Source organism: Scyliorhinus torazame, chromosome 5, assembly GCF_047496885.1.
Source record: "Scyliorhinus torazame isolate Kashiwa2021f chromosome 5, sScyTor2.1, whole genome shotgun sequence".
Taxonomy (NCBI): Eukaryota; Metazoa; Chordata; class Chondrichthyes; order Carcharhiniformes; family Scyliorhinidae; genus Scyliorhinus; species Scyliorhinus torazame.
In genome coordinates, this window is record NC_092711.1 from 271888281 (window position 1) to 271913954 (window position 25674).

General features: G+C 51.0%; 1 protein-coding gene across 1 annotated transcript in view; it reads right to left on the bottom strand.

Moving 5' to 3' along the window:
• Nucleotides 1–25674, bottom strand: part of LOC140421131 (V-set and immunoglobulin domain-containing protein 1-like) — a 79889-nt gene that overhangs the window by 38002 nt on the left and 16213 nt on the right. Inside the window, exon 2 of the mRNA XM_072505558.1 lies at nucleotides 25207–25370. Coding sequence (XP_072361659.1) covers nucleotides 25207–25370 — 164 coding nt within the window. The remainder of the gene's footprint in view (nucleotides 1–25206; nucleotides 25371–25674) is intronic.

The window sequence follows — 25674 nt, forward strand, 5'->3', positions numbered from 1 at the left end:
TGGCCCGTATTCGCCGGGAGACTGCGGCTGACCCCCTTCTACAACGGGTGATGCACCACATGACGGGAGGGTGGCTCAAAGGACAGTGCCCGCAGTTCTACAATGTCCGAGACGACTTGGCCGTCATTGATGGTGTCCTCCTAAAGCTGGACCGGATTGTGATTCCGCACAACATGCACAAGCTGGTCCTCGACCAACTACACGAAGGCCATCTGGGGGTTGAGAAATGCAGACGGAGGGCCCGAGAGGCGGTATACTGGCCGGGCATCAGTGATAACATTGCCAATATGGTGCTCAACTGCCCCACCTGCCAAAGGTTTCAACCGGCGCAACCTCCTGAGACGCTTCAGCCCCATGAGCTGGTGACGTCCCCTGGGCGAAGATGGGTGTGGACCTTTTTCACGCGCTTGGCAGGGACTATGTAATCGTCATTGATTACTTTTCCAACTATCCAGAGGTCATACGCCTGCACGATTTGACATCGTCCGCTGTCATACGGGCCTGCAAAGAAAATTTCGCTCGCCACGGCATTCCAATTACTGTCATGTCGGACAATGGGCCCTGTTTTGCCAGCCAGGAATGGTCGTCCTTTGCTGCTTCGTATGGCTTCACACACGTGACGTCCAGCCCTCTGCATTCCCAGTCCAATGGAAAGGCGGAGAAGGGCGTACACATCGTCAAGCGGCTCCTCTGCAAGGCTGCTGCTGCTGGATCGGATTTCTGCCTAGCCCTGCTGGCCTATCGCTCGGCCCCACTAGCCACTGGCCTCTCACCAGCCCAGCTGTTGATGGGTCGCGCCCTCAGGACCACTGTGCCATCCATTCTGGTACCCACAACCAACCATGCTCCGGTACTACACAGAATGCAACAGCAGCGCATTCACCAGAAGAGGGCATATGACACACGGGCAACTGATCTTCCCGCCCTGGCACCTGGAGACGACGTCCGCATCCACCTACCAGAAGGTGGCTGGTCAGCACCTGCCGAAGTTCTCCGACGCGTGGCTCCCCGCTCGTTCCTGGTTCGCATGCCTGATGGATCCATTCGTAGGCGCAATCGCCGGGCTCTTCGCCTACTTCCACGCTCGCTACGGGAACTTACACCGACACCGCGCCCTCCTGTTGTTCCTGATACCGACTTCGTGGAGCTTCCTGCCACCATGCCCCTTCCGTCATCGCCCGTGGCCAGGCCCATTCCTCAGCCAGTGGATCCAGGCCCACCCTTGAGGCGGTCAACCCGAATTCGTCGCCCACCTACTAGGCTGGACTTATGAGCCTGTTTGTACATTGAACTCATAATACCACTGTGTTAATATGTTTCTGTTCGGACTTCTGGGTGCGGCGATGACCAGCTGAGTCGCACGTTTCGGCAGCTCCCGGTGGAACGGACTTTTGGGCTCTTAATAAGAGCCCCAACGGCAATTTTAACGGCTAAACGTACTGTGCGGTGAACCAGAAGGGAATCCCCCCTGGATACGGATGAAAAAAGGAGAGGAAGGTGGCCGGATTGCGGTGGATCCTTTAGAGCAGCGGCAAGGAAGGCAAGCAAAAACCAAGATGGCGTCGGAAGGTGGCAGTTTAATATGGGGCCCTGAACAACACGAGTTTTTGAAACGCTGCGTGGAAGAACTCAAAAAGGAAATGAAGAAGGAGCTGTTGGCCCCGATATTACAGGCGATCGAAGGGCTAAAGGAGGAGCAAAAGACCCAGGAGCGGGAGCTTCGGGTCGTGAAGGCAAAGGCTGCCGAGAATGAGGACGACATACAGGGCCTGGTGGTGAAGACGGAGATGCACAAGGCACACCATAAACGATGTGTGGAAAGGCTGGAGGCGCTGGAGAACAACGCGAGGAGGAACAACCTAAGGATTCTTGGTCTTCCTGAAGGTGCGGAGGGAGCGGACGTCGGGGCATATGTGAACACGATGCTGCACTCGTTAATGGGAGCGGAGGCCCCGGCGGGTCCGCTGGAGGTGGAGGGAGCATACAGAGTGATGGCGCGAGGACCGAGAGCAGGAGAAATTCCTAGAGCCATAGTAGTGAGATTCCTCCGTTTAAGGACAAAGAGATGGTCCTTAGATGGGCAAAGAAAACTCGGAGCAGTAAGTGGGAGAACGCGGTGATCCGCGTATACCAAGACTGGAGTGCGGAGGTGGCGAGAAGGAGGGCGAGCTTTAATCGGGCCAAGGCGGTGCTTCACAAAAAGAAGATAAAATTCGGAATGCTGCAACCGGCAAGACTGTGGGGCACATATCAAGGGAGGCACCACTACTTTGAGACGGCGGATGAGGCGTGGACTTTTATCGTGGAAGAAAAATTGGAATGAGCGGGTTATTAAAAAAAAGAACGTTTGAAACAAAGTGGTGGGGCGAGTATGGGGGGCGAAGAGGGGGGTAAAAAGGGGGGAAAGAGGAGTTTTATGTTATTAATCCTGCGATGTGGTAACTTTTCTCTCTTCCACAGGAGGTGGTGGGGGGAGGAAAGGAGGTGGAGGAGATGGGCGTTGGCCATGGGGGGCGGGGCCAACGGGGAAGCACGGGCTCGGTTCCCGCGCTATGATAATCATGGCGGGAATAGAGAAGCAGGAAGGAGGGGGCGTCGCATGGTGCGAGCCGAGGTCACGGGGGGAAGCCGAGGTCGGCCAGAGTTTGCTGACTTCTGGGAGCAACATGGGGGGCGTAACTACGCTAGTGGGGGATCTGGCGGGGGGGGGGGGGTGGGAGGGGGGAATTATTGGGCTGCTGCTGCTGGGGAGAGGGGGGAGCTGGTATGGGGTGGGATGGGCGGGGGGGGCACCGCCTGGGGGGGACACAGCTGCGTGGGAACCGGGTGAGGAGCTGGAAAAAGGGGATGGCTAATCGACAAGGGGGGGGGGGGGGGTAAAAAGCCCCCCAACCCGGCTGATCACGTGGAACGTGAGAGGGCTGAACGGGCCGATAAAGAGGGCACGAGTACTCGCACACCTTAAGGAACTTAAGGCAGACATGGTTATGTTACAGGAAACGCACTTGAAACTGATAGACCAGGTGAGACTACGCAAAGGTTGGGTGGGGCAGGTGTTCCATTCGGGGCTAGATACGAAAAACAGGGGGGTGGCTATATTAGTGGGGAAGCGGGTAATGTTTGAGGCAAAGACTATAGTGGCGGATAGCGGGGGCAGATACGTGATGGTGAGTGGCAAACTACAGGGGGAGACGGTGGTTTTGGTAAACGTATATGCCCCGAACTGGGATAATGCCAATTTTATGAGGCGTATGCTAGGACGCATCCCGGACCTAGAGGTGGGAAAGTTGGTAATGGGGGGAGATTTCAATACGGTGTTGGAACCAGGGCTGGACAGGTCGAGGTCCAGGACTGGAAGGAGGCCGGCAGCAGCCAAGGTGCTTAAAGATTTTATGGAGCAGATGGGAGGAGTAGACCCGTGGAGATTTAGCAGACCTAGGAGTAAGGAGTTTTCGTTTTTCTCCTATGTCCACAAAGTCTATTCGCGAATAGACTTTTTTGTTTTGGGAAGGGCGTTGATCCCGAAGGTGAGGGGAACGGAGTTTACGGCTATAGCCATTTTGGATCACGCTCCACATTGGGTGGACCTGGAGATAGGGGAGGAAACAGAAGGGCGCCCACCCTGGAGAATGGACATGGGACTAATGGCAGATGAGGGGGGGGTGTCTAAGGGTGAGGGGGTGCATTGAAAAGTACTTGGAACTCAATGATAATGGGGAGGTCCAGGTGGGAGTGGTCTGGGAGGCGCTGAAGGCAGTGGTTAGAGGGGAGCTGATATCAATAAGGGCACATAAAGGAAAGCAGGAGAGTAGGGAACGGGAGCGGTTGCTGCAAGAACTTCTGAGGGTGGACAGGCACTATGCAGAGGCACCGGAGGAGGGACTGTACAGGGAAAGGCAAAGGCTACATGTAGAATTTGACTTGCTGACAACTGGTACTGCAGAGGCACAGTGGAGGAAGGCACAGGGTGTACAGTACGAATATTGGGAGAAGGCGAGCAGGTTGCTGGCCCACCAATTGAGGAAAAGGGGAGCAGCGAGGGAAATAGGGGGAGTGAGGGATGAGGAAGGAGAGATGGAGCGGGGAGCGGAGAGAGTGAATGGAGTGTTGAAGGCATTTTATAAAAAATTATACGAAGCTCAACTCCTGGATTGGAGGGAGGGAATGATGGGCTTTCTGGACCGGCTGGAATTTCCCAAGGTGGAGGAGCAGGAAAGGGTGGGACTGGGAGCACAGATTGAAATAGAGGAAGTAGTGAAAGGAATTAGGAGCATGCAGGCGGGGAAGGCTCCGGGACCGGATGGATTCCCAGTTGAATTTTACAGGAAATATGTGGACTTGCTCGCCCCGCTACTGATGAGGACCTTTAATGAGGCAAAGGAAAGGGGACAGCTGCCCCCGACTATGTCTGAGGCAACGATATCGCTTCTCCTAAAGAAGGAAAAGGACCCGCTGCAATGCGGGTCCTATAGACCTATTTCCCTCCTAAATGTAGACGCTAAGATTCTGGCCAAGGTAATGGCAATGAGGATAGAGGATTGTGTCCCGAGGGTGGTCCATGAGGACCAAACTGGGTTCGTGAAGGGGAGACAGCTGAATACGAATATACGGAGGCTGCTAGGGGTAATGATGATGCCCCCACCAGAGGGGGAAGCGGAGATAGTGGTGGCGATGGATGCCGAGAAAGCATTTGATAGAGTGGAGTGGGATTATCTGTGGGAGGTGCTGAGGAGATTTGGTTTTGGAGAAGAGTATGTTGGATGGGTGCAGCTGTTGTATAGGGCCCCAGTGGCGAGTGTGGTCACGAATGGACGGGGATCTGCATACTTTCGGCTCCATAGAGGGACAAGGCAGGGATGCCCTCTGTCCCCATTATTGTTTGCACTGGCGATTGAGCCCCTGGCAATAGCATTGAGGGGTTCCAAGAAGTGGAGGGGAGTACTTAGAGGAGAAGAAGAACACCGGGTATCTCTGCATGCGGATGATTTGTTGTTATATGTAGCGGACCCGGCGGAGGGGATGCCAGAGATAATGCGGACACTTCGGGAGTTTGGAGAATTCTCAGGATATAAACTGAACATGGGGAAAAGTGAGTTGTTTGTGGTGCATCCAGGGGAGCAGAGTAGAGAAATAGAGGACTTTCCACTGAGGAAGGTAACAAGGGACTTTCGTTACTTGGGGATCCAGATAGCCAAGAATTGGGGCACATTGCATAGGTTAAATTTAACGCGATTGGTGGAACAAATGGAGGAGGACTTCAAGGGATGGGTCATGGTATCCCTGTCACTGGCAGGGAGGGTGCAGGCGGTTAAAATGGTAGTCCTCCCGAGATTCCTCTTTGTGTTTCAGTGCCTCCCGGTGGTGATCACGAAGGCTTTTTTCAAAAGCATCGAAAAGAGCATCATGAGTTTTGTGTGGGCCGGGAAGACCCCGAGAGTGAGGAAGGGATTCTTACAGCGTAGTAGGGATAGGGGGGGCTGGCACTACCGAGCCTAAGTGAGTACTACTGGGCCGCCAATATCTCAATGGTGAGTAAGTGGATGGGAGAAGAGGAGGGAGCGGCGTGGAAGAGATTGGAGAGGGCGTCCTGTAGGGGGACTAGCCTACAAGCTATGGTGACGGCCCCATTGCCGTTCTCACCGAAGAAATACACCACAAGCCCGGTGGTGGTGGCGACTTTGAAAATTTGGGGACAGTGGAGATGGCATAGGGGAAAGACGGGAGCCTTGGTGGGGTCCCCGATAAGAAATAACCATAGGTTTGCCCCGGGGAGAATGGATGGGGGATTTGGAATATGGCAAAGAGCAGGAGTAACGCAACTGAAAGATCTGTTTGTGGATGGGAAATTTGCAAGTCTGGGAGCGCTGACCGAGAAATATGGGTTGCCCCAAGGGAATGCATTCCGGTATATGCAACTGAGGGCTTTTGCGAGGCAACAGGTGAGGGAATTCCCGCAGCTCCCGACGCATGAGGTGCAGGACAGAGTGATCTCAAAGACATGGGTAGGGGACGGTAAGGTGTCAGATATATATAGGGAAATGAGGGACGAGGGGGAGATTATGGTAGATGAGCTGAAAGGGAAATGGGAAGAAGAGCTGGGGGAAGAGATTGAGGAGGGGCTGTGGGCGGATGCCCTAAGTAGGGTAAACTCATCGTCCTCGTGTGCCAGGCTAAGCCTGATTCAATTTAAGGTGTTACACAGGGCGCATATGACTGGAGCACGGCTCAGTAAATTTTTTGGGGTAGAGGATAGGTGTGCGAGATGCTCGAGAAGCCCAGCGAATCACACCCACATGTTCTGGTCATGTCCGACACTACAGGGGTTTTGGGTGGGGGTGACAAAGGTGCTTTCAAAAGTAGTGGGGGTCCAGGTCGAACCAAGCTGGGGGTTGGCTATATTCGGGGTTGCAGAAGAGCCGGGAGTGCAGGAGGCGAAAGAGGCTGATGTTTTGGCCTTTGCGTCCCTAGTAGCCCGGCGCAGGATACTGTTGATGTGGAAGGAAGCCAAGCCCCCGGGTGTGGAGACCTGGATAAATGACATGGCAGGGTTTATAAAGCTGGAACGGATTAAGTTCGTCCTAAGGGGTACGGCTCAAGGGTTCACCAGGCGGTGGCAACCGTTCGTCGAATACCTCACAGAAAGATAGAGGGAATGGAAAAGAAGAAGGTAGCAGCAGCAGCCCAGGGGGGAGGGGGTGGGGTGGGGGGGGGGGGGGGGGGGAGGAACCAGAAGGACTCTCAGGGTTTTTATATATATATATATGTGTATAATATGTATAGGTCTTTGCTATAAATAATTGTATATTGGACTGTTAAATCATATTTTTGGAGAGTGTTTATCTGAGACAAGGCAGTTGCCATTTAGTTTTAGTTTTCGTTTTTGTTATATATTATTTATTCTTTGTTTATAAAACAGGTCATTGTTATTTATACGGTTATATTATTGTGTAAAGGATACACAATGTACTGTGATGGTTGACCAAAAATTTTCAATAAAATATTTTTTTTTAAAAAAGAAGGAATTGTAACGCAAAGAACGGTATGTGTGTAAGGTTATCGAAATTGAATGGAAGAAGGTCAAGGGATTGTGTAACTCTGATGGAATGTACAGTCAAGACAATTCAAAATGTTTATGATAGATTTTACGAATAAAGTATATCTTTTGAAAAAAAAATGTTTTAAAAAATATATGTTTCTGTTCTTCCTTGTCGTTACAGGCGTTTGTTTTGTCGTTCAACATTTCCCCGTTCAGTGTTTATGGTACAACCTCGTTGTTATGTCGCACCCGACATCGCCCCTTGTATATAGTTTAGCCCCATGAACATGCTGTAGATATTGCACACACACACATTCAGCTGCACTCAGTACACATCTCTATTTATAACCACATAGGCACATGTTCTTGTAAAAAAGGGGGGGATGTCATGATATTCAGGTAAACATCATAGCACAAACATGCATACATACTGATGGACAGATCAACGGACCAATCAACAAACACAACACCACAGCCAATCACAGGCAAGAGCATACACAGTACAAAACAGGGAACACGACACTTCCTGGGCATTCCAGCAGGAGACAGCTCAGGGCACAGAGGTCATATCAAGCCACTCAGACAGCCACCATGTGCTGAGTGCCACTACAAGATAGTATTAGGAATAGGTCCACAGAGTCTAGAGTTATGATCAAACCTCAGTAACCAGTTTACCACTGTAAATAAATGTTAGTAATAAAACTGAGTTGTACCATTCGCAACCGTGTTGGTTTGTCTGTGTAGCAGAGTACCCAACACATCATCTCCCTCTCGCAACACAAGACCAGGGCCATAAAGCCATAGCTCATCACTCCATAATGTACCTTCGAGAGGAGAGCTCTAAATTGAGCTAAAGCAGCAGTGCTTCCTTTCGACTTAATTTGTGTGAAACAGGAGGCCTATAACAGCAATCAGGAGAGAGATGGACATGATTTGTCTCAATCGTATTGAGAGAGAATGTACAAGTCAGAAATGTACATGTGTTCATGAGACCGGGAGAAACAAAGATGCACTCAGAGGAAAGGAGCAGCTTTTTGTCGGGCTCCAAATAAAAATAGCCAATTTGCATATTTTGCCTCTTAATTGATGGCATTTTGTTTGTTTACAAATGCATGGTGCAATGGACATGCATTGCATTGTATCACAATGTCACATCACTCAATTATAATATAATTTTGAAGAAAGCACTAAGCTTCTTTCCCCAAAAAGAAAGTTGTTTTCAAGCATTTTTTTCATGGCTCTTAAACCATTATTTCAGGAATTAAATCTAAATGCGTTATCATCTGTAAGGGACTTTCCTGTTGACTCCCTTATTTCCTATTTCTTTTATTTTGTCATTATCATTTATGGTCCATGCATCTTTAGTGAACTTATATAGTCGAGCAGTTTCAAAGTAGTACACGGTGGTGTGAAGATTTAGGGCGCAATTCTCCGGAAAATTTCAAAGTGAGTTAGCAAGCGGGAATTGCTGCGAGCTTCCCAGCGCTCGGCACAGCGAGGTCGGCAAAGCAATTCAACATTAATTGGTCCATTTCACAAGGTCTCACAGGGCTTCTCTCCGCAAATGATGGCTTACCAGCTGATTCGCTGGGACAGCGCTCGCCAGCCCCCCTGCTAACAAGATCGAGCAGCACTTAAGCTGCACTTGTTCAGCCAACGCCAGCCAGCTCGCAACAATGGCACCGAAGAGACCAGCACCAAGATTCGGGGACGCTGGCCTGGGGAGGCTCCTGGACGCGGTGGAGGCTAGGAGGGATGTCCTGTTCCCCTGAGGGTCCCGGAGGGTGAGCTACAAGGCAGCCAATGCTGCCTGGGATGAGGTGTAAGATCAGGTAGTATGACTAGGAGGAGTGGACAGAAGTGCAGGAAGAAGGTCAAAGTCCTACACCGGGCAGCACAACTGAGTAGACACCAAAACCTCACCACCACCCCCACCCCCACCCCCCCCACGCCCCGCCCCACATACAAGGGAGCAACCACCTCTCCAACCACCCCAAGCGGCCCCCAGCCCTCCTTCCCCACTCTTCCCACAAACCCCCCAACCCTGTCTTCACACCCCCTCTTCCACCTCTGTGAACCACGCGTGTGGCTAACAATGCCCTCTCTGTGTCCCCACAGGAAAAGCTCTCCCACGATCGGCGGGAGAGGGTCCAGACTGGCGATGGGGTGCCAGAAATAAGAATCCTCACCTCCTTCACGGAGCGGGCCCTGGAGGTGACTGGTGTGGCAAGGATACATCAGTCACCTACGCGGAGGCTTGCAATGCCAGAGAGCTGAGGAACCGCGGGGCTCCACCCGGGGGACCTGTCAAATGTGAGTAGTGATTGCCTTACTGACTGACCCATCCCTCCCACTGACCACATGTCCATTCTCCCGCAAGTCCTCCAGCCGATGGAGCTGGTCCATCCCAGATGGCCCCCTCCCCTGCCTCCCATGAGACCACCTCGGAGGAGAGCTCTGAGAATGTTACTGTGGTTGCGACACCGCTGTCAACCCACTCCCCACCAGTACAGATACACACACCTCAGTGGGACATGTTAGTGGACAGGCTTCTGGGTGCACAATCTGGTGAGCACCACACCGCTGATGATGTGATCAGGCAGAGGCAGGAACCCGGCGAGACAGCAGTCGGAGGGCTGCTGGATCCCAGGACACAGCTGGGTCCCAGCCTGATACGGAGTCTGTGGAACTGATGGAGATGTTTGGGAGCGGCCGGGACATTCAGGGGGAGATGTCAGCATCGCTCCGGCAGTTCCATAGCCGATTGGAGGAGTCCCAGAGGCTACAGGTGCACGAGGTGGTGCCAGCAAAGAGTCGCACCGAGGCCAACACTGCTAGGGTGGCAACTGCAATGGAGAGCTGGTGCATGACGTCGGCACCATGAGTGAAGGTGTCCAAGGCATCACGCAGTTGGTGACGGCCATGACTGACAGTGTTGGCACATGGGCAGGGTGGCACGGCTGTATATGTTCTGCTAAAAAGTGAGCTGGAGTCCTCTGGCCCAAGAGCCCCGAGAGGATGCCCACTAGAGGCATCGAAGGCCACAGGACGAGGTAGGCAGCTGGCAGCTTCCACCTCCAGGGGTGGGATTCTCTGAGCCTCCGCGCCGAAATCACCCTCGCCGAGGGGCAGAGAATGGGCATCAAACCTGGCATCGGGTCTGACGGCACTCCCGCCAATCGGACGCACGCGGTCGACATGGCACCGGGCAGGGGCCATTGAAAGAGGCCCCTGTGGCGATTCTCCAAGTGCAGCTGGCCAAGTTCCCGCCGGCGTGGTTTTCTCATGGTTCCACCCGGCGGGTATTTGGCTTGGCGGCCGCGGACTGGTGGGGGGCGGGGGATCATTCACCAGGCGGAGCCTCCAGGACGGCCAGGCTATTGATCGGGGCCACCGATCCTCGGGCGCGTGCGATCTGGGGTGGGCCCAACGTCTTGGTGCCGGTCCGCGGTGTGGGTCGGCCATGTTGCATGGGACGACCGACACAGGCCGCCGCCATGCACGGACCCCCAACCGCAAGTGCAGGGCCCCGTATCGGAGAGGAGCACTCCGGGGCCCTGCTAGCCCCTCCAGCTAAGTGAATTGCTCTGGACTTTCTTCAGGAAAGTCCGGAGTGATTTGGGCGCATTTTTCCGTGGGCGTAGGGACATAGCCCCATTATTGGAGAATTCCGCCCCAGGTGTCCACGTAGACATAGTGGTAGAGCTAGGAGGGCCAGGCACATTGATGATCACTGAGGGCACCGGGGAAGGGGGGGGTGGGGGGGGGGATGGTGTGGGGATAGGTAGGGGTGGAGAGGGGGTTGGGGGGTGGCGGAGCGGCAGCATCGGAAGTGGGGTATTGTACAGCACATTGAACTCCTTTTTGCACACCCATTTTGATGCCTCATTCACTTTCTTCCGCAATGCGAACAGACCTCTGGACCTTTGCCCAGCTCTCCAGGCACCACCCACCCCCCCGTTCCCGTGGCGCTCACCCACCCTCTGGCCATGGACATGCCCCAATCCCCTGGGTGTTCGGATGTTGCGTGTGTGGAGTTGCCTCCCGCAGTGTTCAAGCACAGTGTCCAGGCATCAGTGTCCAAGCATCAGGGTCTGATTAGGATGCTAGCCAATGACTCCCATGTGCTACATGGCCCGCCCACCCACAGGAATCCACTTGGTATGTGTGAAGTGCTCACTTAACCACGACTTCCAATTCCCTATCAGCACTAGCCTTCAGCTGCACGGCCAGAGGCCTCAACATTCAGTGGGGGTAATGGGTGATTGTTTGGCAGACGCACCGGGACAAGGGTTGCCTCCGGAATGCTTATACATGATCCAGGGGTTGGCATGGTGGTGCCGTGAGCGGTTGCCTCCTGGTTTCCCTCCAGCCCCTCCTCCCCCCACCCCCCAATGGCGGCCCACCACTGCAGAGGGTCCCTGCCCCAGCTGAGCTCTCCCCCCCCCCGAGACCGTTGGATATGGGGTTGCTCGCATTAATTGTATGGAAATGGGGCTTAAGTGGTGATAATTGGCTTCTCGCCACACTACGGTGAGATCCTGATTTCGCCTGTGGGAGTGGGCCAGTTGCATCGCAAACTGTTTAATGCCTGGCGCGGTCTCACTTTTGGCCTCTCTTGCTATTCACCGGCCTCATTACGCTTGAGCGAGGCGCAACAAGTCCAGAGAAACACGCCCTGTGATTTTGAACAGAACTCAGACTTTCTGGCACCCGAGAGATTGGAGTGATTCAGTTGAATTGGTTGGCTGACGGCCAATAGATTCGCTAAGGACAATATCCTGCCCAGCAACAGACATTGATTGGGTCCTGCCAGGTGCGGGTTTTCGGGGAACCCAGGTGAAAGCACCTGGATGCTGAGAGGAGAGGTTGTGTGTTGCTCTCTCCCTCTGTTCCTCCCAAATGTTTATGCCTGCTAGTTCTGAATCTGCAGAGAAGTCTCAAGGCCCTGATGAATCTACAGTGAAGACCATTTCAGACTGAAAGCCAAGACATCCAACTAACGGCCTAGACTGAAGGAAGATCTAACTGGAAGACTTTTAGTATTATTTTTACACCCCACTCTCCCCTTTGTGTCAGCTTGTGTGTGTGTAGAGAGTGGGGCAAGTTAAGAGGGAGGTTAGAAATTAGATAATAATTGATCAGTTGTATTTGCTGCCTATTTAATTATAGTGAGTTATTAATGAAAGTTAATTGTGTATAAATTTACAAACCTGGTGACTGTAATCATTGGGCAGACTAGGACCAAATACTTTGGGTATTTGTTAAATTAATAGTTTCAATTGTGTTGTGACTCCAGGTTACGTGGGGTTGGAACTGACCATGCAGTAGCCTAGGGTGTCGAAACACATCTCTGTAACTAATGTCGGTGTTTTAGGTGATCTTAATATTTTTGGAGTTAATTCACAAATATTGAGTTTATGAGGTTAGAGATGAGTTCAGATCATTCCATCCCAACACGTGGTTTTGTTCATCCTTACCTCCAGTAGACGTGTATAAGTAAAGCAACTGTCACAGGCTGAGAGAAAGAGAAGTCGGTTAAACTGCAAACTGGGAGGAGCAAGATAAAGTTTGAGTCATTGGGGAAATATATTAATGTTTCATGCATTCATCATTTGTAAATGTGATGTAGAATGTTTGATAAAAGGGCTGTTTGGTAAAGCTGTGAGATACTGAACTTCTTTGTTCAAATTTGAATTAGTAAAATTACTGTTTGCTTTCTACAGAGTAAAGATATTATTGTTTGCATATTCTGGTTGTGCTAGGCACTTTGCGTGACTCAAAGTGAACATTTAAAATAAGTAAGTCCATAAAGGCTTGCTTGTTGCCATGTGTGATCAAAGAGTCGGCACAATAATTTACTCTCTTGGAGGAACCTGAAAAGCTGAGGGTTGAAAGGTCAACCAAGCCCACTATATGTCTATCAGAATCACAATTTAAACTATACTCTGGTTTTCCAATAATACAGAGCATGATAAAACTTGGCTGTCACTTTGAGGAGCATGGATTGAATTCAGTCCAGATCGGTGAGGTGAAAGTTTCTGCTCTCTAAACCCAAATGGGCCATAAGTAGGTTCTCTCAATCAAATTCGTGTAGCCACAGATTTATGGACAATAGAAGGTTCTCTAATTCAGTAGACACAAATATTCAACTTAACTCAAACAAGTCACAAGGATGCCAGTGTAGGAAATCGAGAAGTGTCACGCTGCTTGAGGTGAGGGTGCTATATTGAAGTTGGAGTTGAAGCATATTGTTCATCAGAGCCAAGCAGCTTTTCACTGCATGTGGCCCATGTTGTGCCTTCCACGTACTTAATGAAAGAGTGCACCAGACACATGTGCTAAACCATAAGGAATTGTGGCATGATTTGAGATCGTCTTAATTTCAGGGGTCAAGTGTGATTATTAATATATTGACTTTGGTTCCATTTCCATTCCTACAATACTGTGCATAGCAACATTGTAAAATAGATTATTGTGTTTATCTTCACAACTCAAACAAAATTAATGTTGAAAAATGAAAGTTGGCAGTGAGATGTTGTTTCTGACCTCAGAATGTTCAGGTTAGACTGAGAAAATAAATATGAGCGTGTCTTGCTGTAGATGTGTATAGACATTGGGTAGTCTACTTGCCTCTTCACTTTACTGCAGTCTCTCTCCACATTCAAATAGCTTCTGCAAGCCATAGAATCATACATCCATCATGGTCAGTGAGATCAGGAAGAGCAGGGAGAAATTTGGGAAGACTGTGCCTTAGCTGGTTATTCTTTAGGGGTGGGACGGTGGCGCAATGGTTAGCATTGCTGCCTCACGGTGCCGGGGACCTGGGTTCATTCCGGCCCCGGATCCCTGTCTGTGTGGAGTTTGCACATTCTCCCCGTGTCTGCGTGGGTCTCACCCCCACAACCCAAAGATGATAGCAAGTTTAGAAACTATGGTCATTTAGATTTGGCAATTGTGGATAAATTTACATTTTTGTGTGTTAATGAAACTCCGTTTGACAGAGCAGTCAATTACAGCAAGGGGAGAGGATGTGGATGGAGATGACCTTTTTCTGGGTTGTGACGTCGATCCCCACAGTGCAATCATATGGTCCCACTCACAGTCATAAAACCCCCGAAAGTAGGTTTTCACTTTTTTCTTTCATATGCTCCACCCTCCCCTCTCTGTTTTCCTCTCTTTTTGTCTGTGCTGAATGGCTTCTATCTGTAGCATGTTCGAGTCCATTATAAAGGATGTAATAGCAGAGCATTTAGAAATACGTAATAAAATCAAGCACATTCAGCATGACTTCATGAACGGGGTATCATGCCTGACAAATTTATCACAATTTTTTGAAGTGGTAACGAGGAATGATACGCTTCACCAGAGAAGTGCTTTGGGACATCCTGAGGCTGCTATAAAATGCAATTCCTTCTTTCTTTAACAGTGCTACTGGCAGAAATGCCTGGAGCTTCCATTATCCACTATCCATGACCATAGTGGGCCGGATCTCGAATAACGACGAGTCAAAATACAGGAGGGAGATAGAGAACCTAGTGGAGTGGTGCAGCGACAACTATCTCTCCCTCAGTGCCAGCAAAACTAAAGAGCTGGTCATTGACTTTGGGAAGCAAAGTACTGTACACACCCCTGTCAGCATCAATGGGGATGAGGTGGAGGTGGTTAGCAGCTTCAAATTCCTAGGGATGCACATCACCAAAAATCTGTCCTGGTCCACCCACGTCAATGATACCACCAAGAAAGCACAACAGCGCCTATACTTCCTCAGGAAACTAAGGAAAATCGGCATATCCATATTAACTCTTACTAACTTTTACAGATGCACCATAGAAAGCATCCTATCTGGCTGCATCACAGCCTGGTATATCAACTGCTCGGCCCGTGACCGCAAGAAATTTCAGAGAGCCATGAACACAGCCCAGTCCATCACACAAACCTGCCTCCCATCCATTGACTCTGATGCGACCATCAATTCACACGAGACGGAGAGTTGAAGTGAACAGTGGCTTTAATCAGCTAGAACTGTGCCTGCCTGCGACTGCTCTGCACTGAGAGCCGCCTGCAGGGCAGCAGCTCTATATACCTCCCCTCAAAGGGGCGGAGCCAGGGGCAGAGCCCACAAGGGCACCAACATGATACAATGCGGTGTAATACAATACAATGGTCCATAGGTGGAGCCCACAAGGGCAACAACATAGTACAGTGCAATACAGTGGTGAATGGTTGCCGTAATACACTTACCACAGACTCCATCTACACCTCCCGTTGCCTAGGGAAAGTGGGCAACATAATCAAAGACCCCTCCCACCCAGCTTATTCACTCTTCCAACTTCTTTCATCGAGCAGGAGATACAAAGGTCTGAGAACACGCACGAACAGACTCAAAAACAGTTTCTTCCCCGCTGTTACCAGACTCCTAAATGATCCACTTATGGACTGACCTGATTAATACTACACCCTGTATTCTTCATCCGATGCCAGTGTCTATGTATTTACATTGTGTACCTTGTGTTGCCCTATTATGCATTTTCTTTTCATTTAATTTTTTTTCATGTACTAAATGATCTGTTTGAGCTGCTCGCAGAAAAATACTTTTCGCTGTACCTCGGTACACGTGACAATAAACAAATCCAATCCAATCCAATCTTACTCCCACATCAAGAGTATGCTATTCTGATGTGAGGGATATTCTTAGTCAGTGTATCTCTCTGTTATGCAATAGGATTAGGAACGACTGACTCAGACGAATGTGTGTCTAAATTCCACCCAGCCTTATAGTGGCTGGTGCCATTTGACGTCTGCAGTCAGCTGTAGAATTACAACTTTTAGACTGGTGAGTTATTTTGTTTGCAAATTGTTAGGAAATGACGGAAATATCGCTCGGGGGTTGTGGATATTTTTGGTGTCCCTTTGCTGGAGTTAGAAGGTCGTATTCAGTATAGGAAAGAGACTGGAGGCGCAGGGGAACACAATAAAAGGAGCTGGGAAAAGCATCGACAGACCTGAGCAACCGAATCGTTGGCCTGGAGGCCGAAATCAAAAAGGTTGGTGGCAACCCAGGGGAGCCTGAAAGGAAAGGTGGAAGACCAAGAAAATCGGTCGAGGCGGCAGCACAGAAGAATAGTGGGCCTGCCAGAGGGGAACACAGGGATACAACCGACTACATGGCCCAAATGCTGGGCAACCTAGTGGGGCGAGCCAGCTTCCCCAAGCCGCCGGTGAGCGACAGGGCTCACGTGTCGCTCCAGCTGAAATCAAAGGCGGGGGAGCAGCCGAGAGCAGTCATTGCCAAACTGCACAGGTACCAGGACCGAGAAAGGATCCTTCGCTGGGCCAGACAGACGAAGGCTTGCAACTGGGAGCGACACAAAATCAGAGTCTACCAGGACATTGAGGTAGACCTTGCAAACGCAGGGCGGAATTTAATCAGGCAAAATTGGCCCTGTACAAAAACAAAATTAGATTTAGGATGCTGTACCCAGCCAGGCTCTGGGTAACATATCATGGCAAGGAACATTACTTTACTGCCCCTGCACAAGCAGACGAGTTTGTCCAAAAGAATGGTCTAGATAGACAACAAGGGAGACAGTAAAAAGAAGCCACAGAGAAGACAGAGAAAAAACAATGGACAATTTTGCGCAGGATTGCATCACCTCATTACGTACAGGGGAGCCGGTTCGCAGAAAGAAGGGGACAAATGCAACAGAGCTCAGGAGGCCATGAGGAGTGCATAGAGGGGACATCAGCAGAACGGGCGTAGGAGGGGGTTGGACCAACCCCAGGAGGGGGCCACCACACCAGCAGGAAAGCTAGCGCTAGGAGGTATGAGTGAGAGGGTGATGCACGATCAATTGAACAAAGGCTAGAGTTGGATACAACTGAGGCTTTATTGCTCTAAGATGTGTGGCCTCCCACAGCAGCTGGCGAAATGGCTGCTGAATGGAGGACACGCATATTTATACTCCGCTTACTGGGCGGAGCCAGCAGGTAGGGACTACCGGTGAACCTGTAGTACAGGTCCTACCTTACATCACCTAATAAACGTGTAACAGTGGTTTACCACATTCACCCCGTTAAAATTGAGTTCGGCGGGGGTGGTGGAGAACTATATACAGCAATGAATCTATATTTACAGTATTTGAGCAGAAACAAAATGTCTTTCGAAGTCCAGCGGACCAGTTAGAGGTTTAACCGGTCCGGTGCCTTGATGTTCCGCTGGGAGTGACGTAGTGGTAGCGGCGATGTCGATGCTGGCCCACTGTTCGGTGACGCCGGGAGCGTGCCGAAATCCTCTTCATCCTCGGGCGTGGGCAGAGGAAGGACGGATGGTCCTGGTGGGGTTAATGCTGGGATCGCCGGGGGAGGGGAGGGAGGCGCCGGGCCGGAGGGTTGTGTGTGTGTGGAACCTGCTGGTGCCAGGTCCCTGAGGGAGACAGTACCCTGGCGGCCGTCGGGGAACGCCACGTAGGCATACTGGGGGATTGCATGGAGCAATTGCACCCTCTCCACCAACGGGTCCGCCTTGTGGAGTCGGACGTGCCTACGGAGCAGGACTGGTCCTGGAGCTGCGAGCCAAGTCGGGAGCGACACCCCGGATGTGGACATCCTGGGGAAGGCAAAAAGACGTTCATGGGGTATGTTGTTAGTGGCGGTGCACAGCAGTGACCGAATGGAATGGAGTGCATCAGGGAGGACCTCCTGCCAGCAAGAGGCTGGGAGGTTCCTGGACCGTAGGGCCAGTTGGACGGCACTCCATACCGTCCCGTTCTCCCTCTCTACCTGCCCGTTTCCCCGGGGGTTATAGCTGGTCGTCCTGCTGGAGGCGATACCCCTGCTGAGCAGGAACTGACGCAGCTCATCGCTCATAAATGAGGATCCCCTGTCACTGTGGATGTAGGCGGGGAAACCGAACAGAGCGAAGATTGTGCTTAGGGCTTTGATGACAGTGGCAGACGTCATATCGGGGCATGGGATGGCGAAGGGGAATCTGGAGTACTCATCGACCACACTGAGAATATACGTGTTTCGGTCAGTGGAGGGGAGGGGCCCATGAAATCCACACTGAGGCGTTCAAAGGGGCGGGAGGCCTTCACCAGTTGCGCACGGTCTGGCCGGGAGAAGTGCGGCTTGCACTCTGCACAGACCTGGCAGTCCCTGGTGATTGTCCGTACTTCCTCGATAGAGTAGGGCAGATTGCGAGCCTTGACAAAATGGCACAACCGTGTGACCCCCGGATGACAAAGGCTGTCGTGCAGGGCCCGTAGTCAGTTTACTTGTGCGCTGGCACATGTACCTCGGGATAGGGCGTCAGTGGGCTCGTTGAGTTTGCCGGGGCGATACAAAATCTCGTAATTATAGGGGGAGAGTTCGATCCTCCACCTCAAGATTTTATCGTTTTTGATTTTGCCCCGCTGTGTGTTATTGAACATGAAGGCTACCGACCGTTGGTCAGTGGGGAGGGTGAATCTCCTACCGGCCAGGTAATGCCTCCAATGCCGCACAGCCTCAACAATAGCTTGGGCCTCTTTTTCGACGGATGAGTGCCGAATTTCGGAGGCATGAAGTGTGCGGGAGAAGAATGCCACGGGTCTGCCTGCCTGATTGAGGGTGGTGGCTAGGGCGACGTCCGATGCATCGATCTCTACTTGAAAGGGCAGTGTCTCGTTCACTGCGTGCATCCCGGCCTTTATCGGCTCTGATACGGGCGAAGGCCTGTTGTGCCTCGGCCGCCAGGAGAAAGTGTGTGGACTGTATGAGTGGGCGGGCTTTGTCTGCATAGTTTGGGACCCACTGGGCATAGTATGAGAAGAACCCCAGGCAGCGTTTGAGGGCCTTGGGGCAGTGGGGAAGGGGGAGCTCCATGAGGGGGCGCATGCGGTCGGGATCGGGCCCCAGAACTCCGTTCTGGACCACATAGCCAAGTATGGCTAAATGGGTCATGCTAAACACACACTTCTCCTTGTTGTAGGTGAGGTTGAGGAGAGTGGCGGTGTGGAGAAATTTGGCAAGGTTGGCATCGTGGTCCTGCTGGTCATGGCCGCAGATGGTGACGTTGTCTAGGTACGGGAAGGTGGCCCGCAAACTGTTCCGCTCGACCATTCGGTCCATCTCCCTTTGGAAGACCGAGATCCCGTTAGTGACGCTGAAGGGAACCCTGAGTAAGTGATAGAGACGACCGTCCGCCTCGAAAGCAGTGTATGGACGGTCTGATTTACGAATGGGGAGCTGGTGGTAGGCGGATCTGAGGTCTACCATTGAGAAGACCCGGTACTGTGCAATCTGATTGACCATATCAGATATGCGTGGGAGGGGGTACGCGTCGAGCTGCGTGTACCGATTGATGGTCTGGCTGTAGTCCACGACCATTCTGTGTTTCTCCCCAGTTTTAACGACTACCACTTGGGCTCTCCAGGGGCTGTTGCTGGCCTCAGTGATGCCTTCCCGAAGCAGCCGCTGGACCTCAGACCTGATAAAGGTCCTGTCCTGGGTGCTGTACCGTCTGCTCCTGGTGGCAACGGGTTTGCAATCCGGGGTTAGATTTGCGAAGAGAGAAAGCAGATCGTCCTTTAGGGTCGCGAGGCCACACACACTGAGAGGTGGTAGGGGCCTGCCGAATTTGGGGGTTAGGCTCTGGAGATTGCACTGGAAGTCCAGGCCTCGTAGTAGAGCAGCGCAGAGGTTAGGGCGGACGTAGAGGCGGAAGCCGCTGAATTCTACGCCCTGGACCGTGAGCGTGACCGTACAGTACCCCCGGATCACAACGGAATGTGATCCGGAGGCCAGGGAGATTCTTTGGTTGGCGGGGTGTACCGCGAGGGAGCAGCGCCTTACCGTATCCGGGTGTATGAAACTTTTGGTGTTCCCGAAGTCCAGCAGGCAAGAGGTCACGTGGTTGTTGATTTTCACGCTGATCGATGAGGTGGCCAGGTTGTGCGGACGAGACTGGTCGATCGTCACTGGGCAAGTCGTGGTCGGTCGTCGCTGGATGATGGGGAGCCTGGTCCTGGAATGCTGCCGGTGTCCATGCCCTGTGGGGGAGACAAGATGGCGGCGCCTGAAGATCCTGCGGGGCACAAAATGGCAGCACCCATGGGCTGCACGTGGCGGGGGTTGGACAAGATGGCGGCGCCCATGGGCCGCACGTGGACTGAGGGGGAGAAGATGGCAGCGCCCACTGGCCGCGTGTGGTCCTGGGAGATGATGATGGCGGCGTCTATTGTGCGTAGTCTAGGGGGTGGGGGCGATAGTAGCGACTGCGCGGGCCTGGCACAAGCGGCGAAGTGCACCTTTTTGCCGCAAGCCTTGCAAAGGGCCGCGCTGGCCGGGCAGCGTTGGCGAGGGTCTTTCTGCTGGCCGCAGAAGTAACATCGGGGACCCCCGGGGTGCGCGGGCTGGCTGGGTAAGGCCCCCGCTGGGTCTGCCATCTGTGGGGTCCACGATGCGAAGGAGGGGTGGGCCGTGCGGCTGGGGGAGAATGCCTGAATGTTGTGCGAGGCGACCGTCATAGAGAGCGCTAGCTTCTTTGTCTCCGCTAGATCGAGCGTGGCCCCTTCTAACAGTCTTTGGCGTATGAGGTCCGACCCAATCCCCGTAACAAACGTGTCCCGCATAAGGAGGTTCGAATGTTCAGTGGCCGTAACGGCCTGACAGTCACAGTCCCGGACGAGTGGGATTAGGGCCCGCCAGAAGTCTTCTATGGACTCACCAGGGAGTTGAGAGCGAGTGGCGAGTACGTGCCTGGCGAGGAGCGTGTTCGTCTTCTGTGCGTAGTTTTCTTTGAGAAGCGCCATGGCGTCGGCGTAGTTCGGGGCGTCCTGGATCAGCGGAAACACGCTGGAGCTCAACCTTGAGTACAGGATCTGTATCTTCTGGGCCTCAGGTCACTGAGTTGATAAACGCCTCGAAGCAAGCTAGCCAGTGATTAAAGTCCTTTTTGGCGTCACTTGATTGCGGAACCAGCTGCAGGCGATCTGGTTTGATACGGAGGTCCACCTTTTAGAAAATCTTAGAGCAATAAATTGATGCTCGATCAATTGAACAAAGACTAGAGTTGGATACAACTGAGGCTTTATTGCTCTAAGATGTGTGGCCTCCCACAGCAGCTGGCGAATTGGCTGCTGAATGGAGGACACGCATATTTCTACTCCGCCTACTGGGCGGAGCCAGCAGGCAGGGACTACCGGTGAACCTGTCGTACAGCTCCTACCTTACATCACCTAATACAGGTGTAACAGTGGTTTACCACAGAGGGCCACAGCGGCACATCTCACAGAGTGTGTCTGGCGGTGCGGGGAAGGGGAGGAAGGCACAACACCAAGGGGGGAAAAGCAGAAGGGTAAGCAGAAGGGGCGGTACAGGGAGGGGATGGGGAACAAAACCACAGGGGGAACAAAACAACAAGTGGGGGGGGAAAGGGCTGTAGGCTGGCTTCAACAGGTCACTCTTGGAAACGTGGAACAAGATGTCGCCGCAAGCAACCACTTTGGAGGGTTCCTAAACAATGGGAAGCCCCGGATGCAGGGGCTCACCCACGTGGCGTACACATAGTTGGCGGCCATGTTGGATGCCCCCTACACAAAAGGAAACCCCGGTGTGCGGGGGCCCAGCCTCATGCTGAGTACGGTGACTGTGGCTATTTTGCATGGCCCCCTAATGTAGGGAAACCCCGGACTGCAGGGGCACATCCACAAGGAGGGGTGGGACAAAAAACCCCTATCAGGATAGTCACCTGGAATGCCAGGGGACTTAATGGCCCAGTGAAAAGATCCAGAGCCTTCGCCTACCTGAAAAGTATGAAAGCTGACATAGTCTTCCTCCATGTGACGCACCTGAGGGAAAAGGACCGACCGGGCAGGTGGGACAGACGTATTATTGATGTTACGGAATGATAACCAGGGGGATAGCCATACTTATAAGTAAGAGGATGAGGCTCACTGTGACCAAGACGTTTACAGACCAACAGGGACGTATCGTCATGGTCAGCAATGTCCTAGACGGGGCACTGGTAGTCCTTGTCAACGTGGACGCTCCCAACTGGGACAACACAGAGTTTATAAAGAAGACCATCACGGAAATCCTGACATAGTTACGCACTGGCCAGATCTTGGGGGAGACTTTAACTGTGTACAAGATCCACTGACAGACAGTTGAAACCCTGGAATCTGGAAAACAGCAGGCATGGCTAGAGAACTGGGAACATATATGGAACAGATGGGGCCAGTGGACCCATGACAGTTCATGCACCCAGGTGAGAAGGAATTTTATTTTTTCTCACAAGTACACAAGTATACCCGCATTGACTTCTTTGTAGTGGAGAAGTGGGTGCTTCAAGAGATAATAAGGCTGGAATATTCCGCGATTGTAATCAATTTCGCCATCCGAGGGTCAGAATATGGTTTCCACAAAGAGACCAGAGAAACAGGAGGGGTGGAGCTGGAAAACAAATATCAGAGGGCCTTAAGCAAGGCGACAAGTAACGGATCCCCCAAAGAAACACGGGAAATTAGATGGGAGGGGGTGGGAAAAGAGAAGGGGGTGGGGCCAGACGACAAAGGGAAGGAAGGGAAGGGGGAAACACTGCATACATGTAAAAAGAAAATAATTGCGTACGGTATAATTTTTTAAAAATACATTTAGATTACCCAATTCTTTTTTTCCAATTAAGGGACAACTTAGCGTGGCCAATCCACCTACCCTGAACATCTTTGGGATGTGGGGGTGAGATCCCCGCAGACACGGGGAGAATGTGCAAACTTCACACCGACAGTGACCCAGGGTCGGGATCGAACCCGGGTTCTCAGCACCATGAGGCAGCAGTGCCAACCACTGTGCCACCGTGCCACCCGCTGCCTGAGTGACCTGAGAAATGATCCTAAAACAATAAAATACCAAGGGAAATGTCTTGTATATTGTACCCAATGTACATTTAACCAGGGTATGTGCAGAGTATAAAATGTAAAACTTCAATAAAAACATTCTTTTAAAAAAGGTCTTATTCAAGGATTTCATACGAGAGCCACCTTTCGTGCGACTGCTCAGCTCATGGCCGCCAGCGGAAGTCCGTCACGGTCTGACAGCATCTGTAGAGAGAGAATGGAGCTAACATTTCGAGTCTGGTTGACTCTATCAAAGCGCGGAAATGTCTGAAATATAAACTGGACCCCAAAAGTGCAGCCTTAAAATACAAGACTTATTTCTCTGCTCTCCAGTCCCTTATTATCCTATCCGACGTCCAGCCCTTACCCTGGTCCCTGTCCAGTTCTTATTTGGAATTAAGGGGATTTGGGATAGAGCGTGTGCCTGGCTGGGGTGTTCTTTCGAAGGGTTGGTGCAGACTCGATGGGCCAAATGGCCTCCTTCTGCACTGTAGGGATTCTATGATTAGTAGACACCTATCCTGAAGTAAGTGACTGTGAAATAAAGTTTTTTTTTAAATAAAAATGCACAAATGGTTTCAGAGAATTATTGTTTAGGTCAGACAATTAAATTGAAGCTTGGGTTTGTATCGTCTTTTCATTGTACCGCAAACATGTTTGCAATATTATTGTTCCAAGATATTTTTCTTTCTATCTCCTCAGGTTGTTCATGGACATGTAAGTCTGCTGACTTAGAAAACATCATAATTGTGCATACTTTACACATAAAGTAGGGGCGGCATGGTGGCGCAGTGGTTAGCACTCATGCCTCACGCCGCTGAGGACCCGGGGTCGATCCCGAACCCGGGTCACAGTCTGTGTGGAGTTTGCACATTCTCCCCATGTCTGCGTGGGTCTCACTCCCACAACCCAAAGATGTGCAAGGTAGGTGGATTGGCCACGCTAAATTGCCCCTTAATTGGAAAAAAACTGTTGGGTACTTTAAATTTATGTTAAAAAAGCATTACACATAAAGTGTACATCTCATAGACTTGACGTTGAGAATAAAGACTATGGAGAACTGCTTATGTACATTGCTCTGTACTATGCTTTGTGCTTCACACAGAGACAGAACTTACCTTGAACTGCCAGCTACACAATCCTCGTCTATCAAGTATGTGTACCGTCTTGGGGCAATGCATCACGCTGCTCACATCCACATTGTAACCAGTCGGACAGAAGGTCTGCTGGATTTGGTAAAAATGTGCTGATTGGATAGCTGACTAAGTAAAAACTTACATTTTGTCATGCGACACTAGTGAAGATCCCACCTTATATTGATTTAGAACAATTGATCAAGACTGGTAATGGTTCAAACTGGTAATGATTATCTATTTGTTTTGATCGCACTCACTCAATAACCTGGGACTTAAGACAGACAAATCTCCAGGCCCTGATAGCTTCCCTCGCCTCCTCATTATTAAAACCAACGGGTGGGAAACTGCACATGTAGTAGTCATCACTTTCCAAAGCATTCTAGATTTGGGAATTGTGCCTTCGGTTATAAAATGGAATATTCTCTTGAATTTAGAAAGCTTATAGGTGACATGATTGAAATGATAGAAAGATTTGTTAGAGTAGATACAGAGTACCTATTTCCTCTAGCTGAGTACCTATAGTGGGGCACAATCTCAAAATGAGAGCTAAGTGATTCAGGAGTGAAATCAGGATTTACTCCTTCATTGAAGGATGAAAATCTGGAATTGAATCGTCTTCGTTCCAACCCCCCCCCCAATTGCGTCATCTTCGTTCCCCCCCCTCCCCCCCAATTGCGTCGTCTTCGTTCCTCCCTCCCCCAACCACCACGACCATTCCTCCAAAGCCGGTGGATGCTGGGTCAATTTTCAAGTCAGGCTATTATGGCATGTTATCATTAAATGAAGACATCAATGAATATAGATCGAAGCAGAAAATTGTACTGAATGTAGAGATTAGCCATTATCTTGCTGAATATCAGAACAGAATCGGGACTGAACAACTTTCACCTGGTCCTATGACAATAACAGGAACCAACTTGCCCAGTATTTCCAGCCCTCCTCCTCCTCTCATGGATACTCAAGATGTGAGACAAATGCCTAAAACATAGTGAGACAAATGCCTATCGCTGGCTTGTAAATGATACAACACTATCCTGATCCTGGATTATCCTGTGGAGATAGGAGCAGAGGTTGCATGCTCCCACTCTGGCTACACTTATGCTGTTAACAGCAGGGGGCTGTGAATTTTCTACCCCAAAGTTCTGAGTTGGAGTACCTGAAATTGAGCCTTGGAGAGGCTTCTAAGGAAAGTCCACGCGATGGTCAGGTCAGACAGGTTCTCCTGCGTGGTTGTGAATGTACATAGCAAAGTGACATTCCCGCCTTCTGTTGCATTCAAACGGCTGTCCTTCACCGTCACCTCAACAGCAAACACACATCCTGAGAAACAAGCAGACCCAATAATGATCAGCAGATCCTAGCTGCTAAATCGAACTAACACACTGCAACATGTAGATTGTCACATGATACATATAAAACAGAAGGGGAATCAGCGATACTGTTCACACACAGAACCATAATATATTATAAATATTCCTTTAGGATTAAATCTGTATGCTTTAGATTATATTACTGTCTTTATCTGAGGTGGCAAACACATTCCTAGAATTATGTTGAAATATGTAAAGATGATAGACGGAACTGATGAACATTCTGCTATGATGAGGTTGAAGACAAATCCATT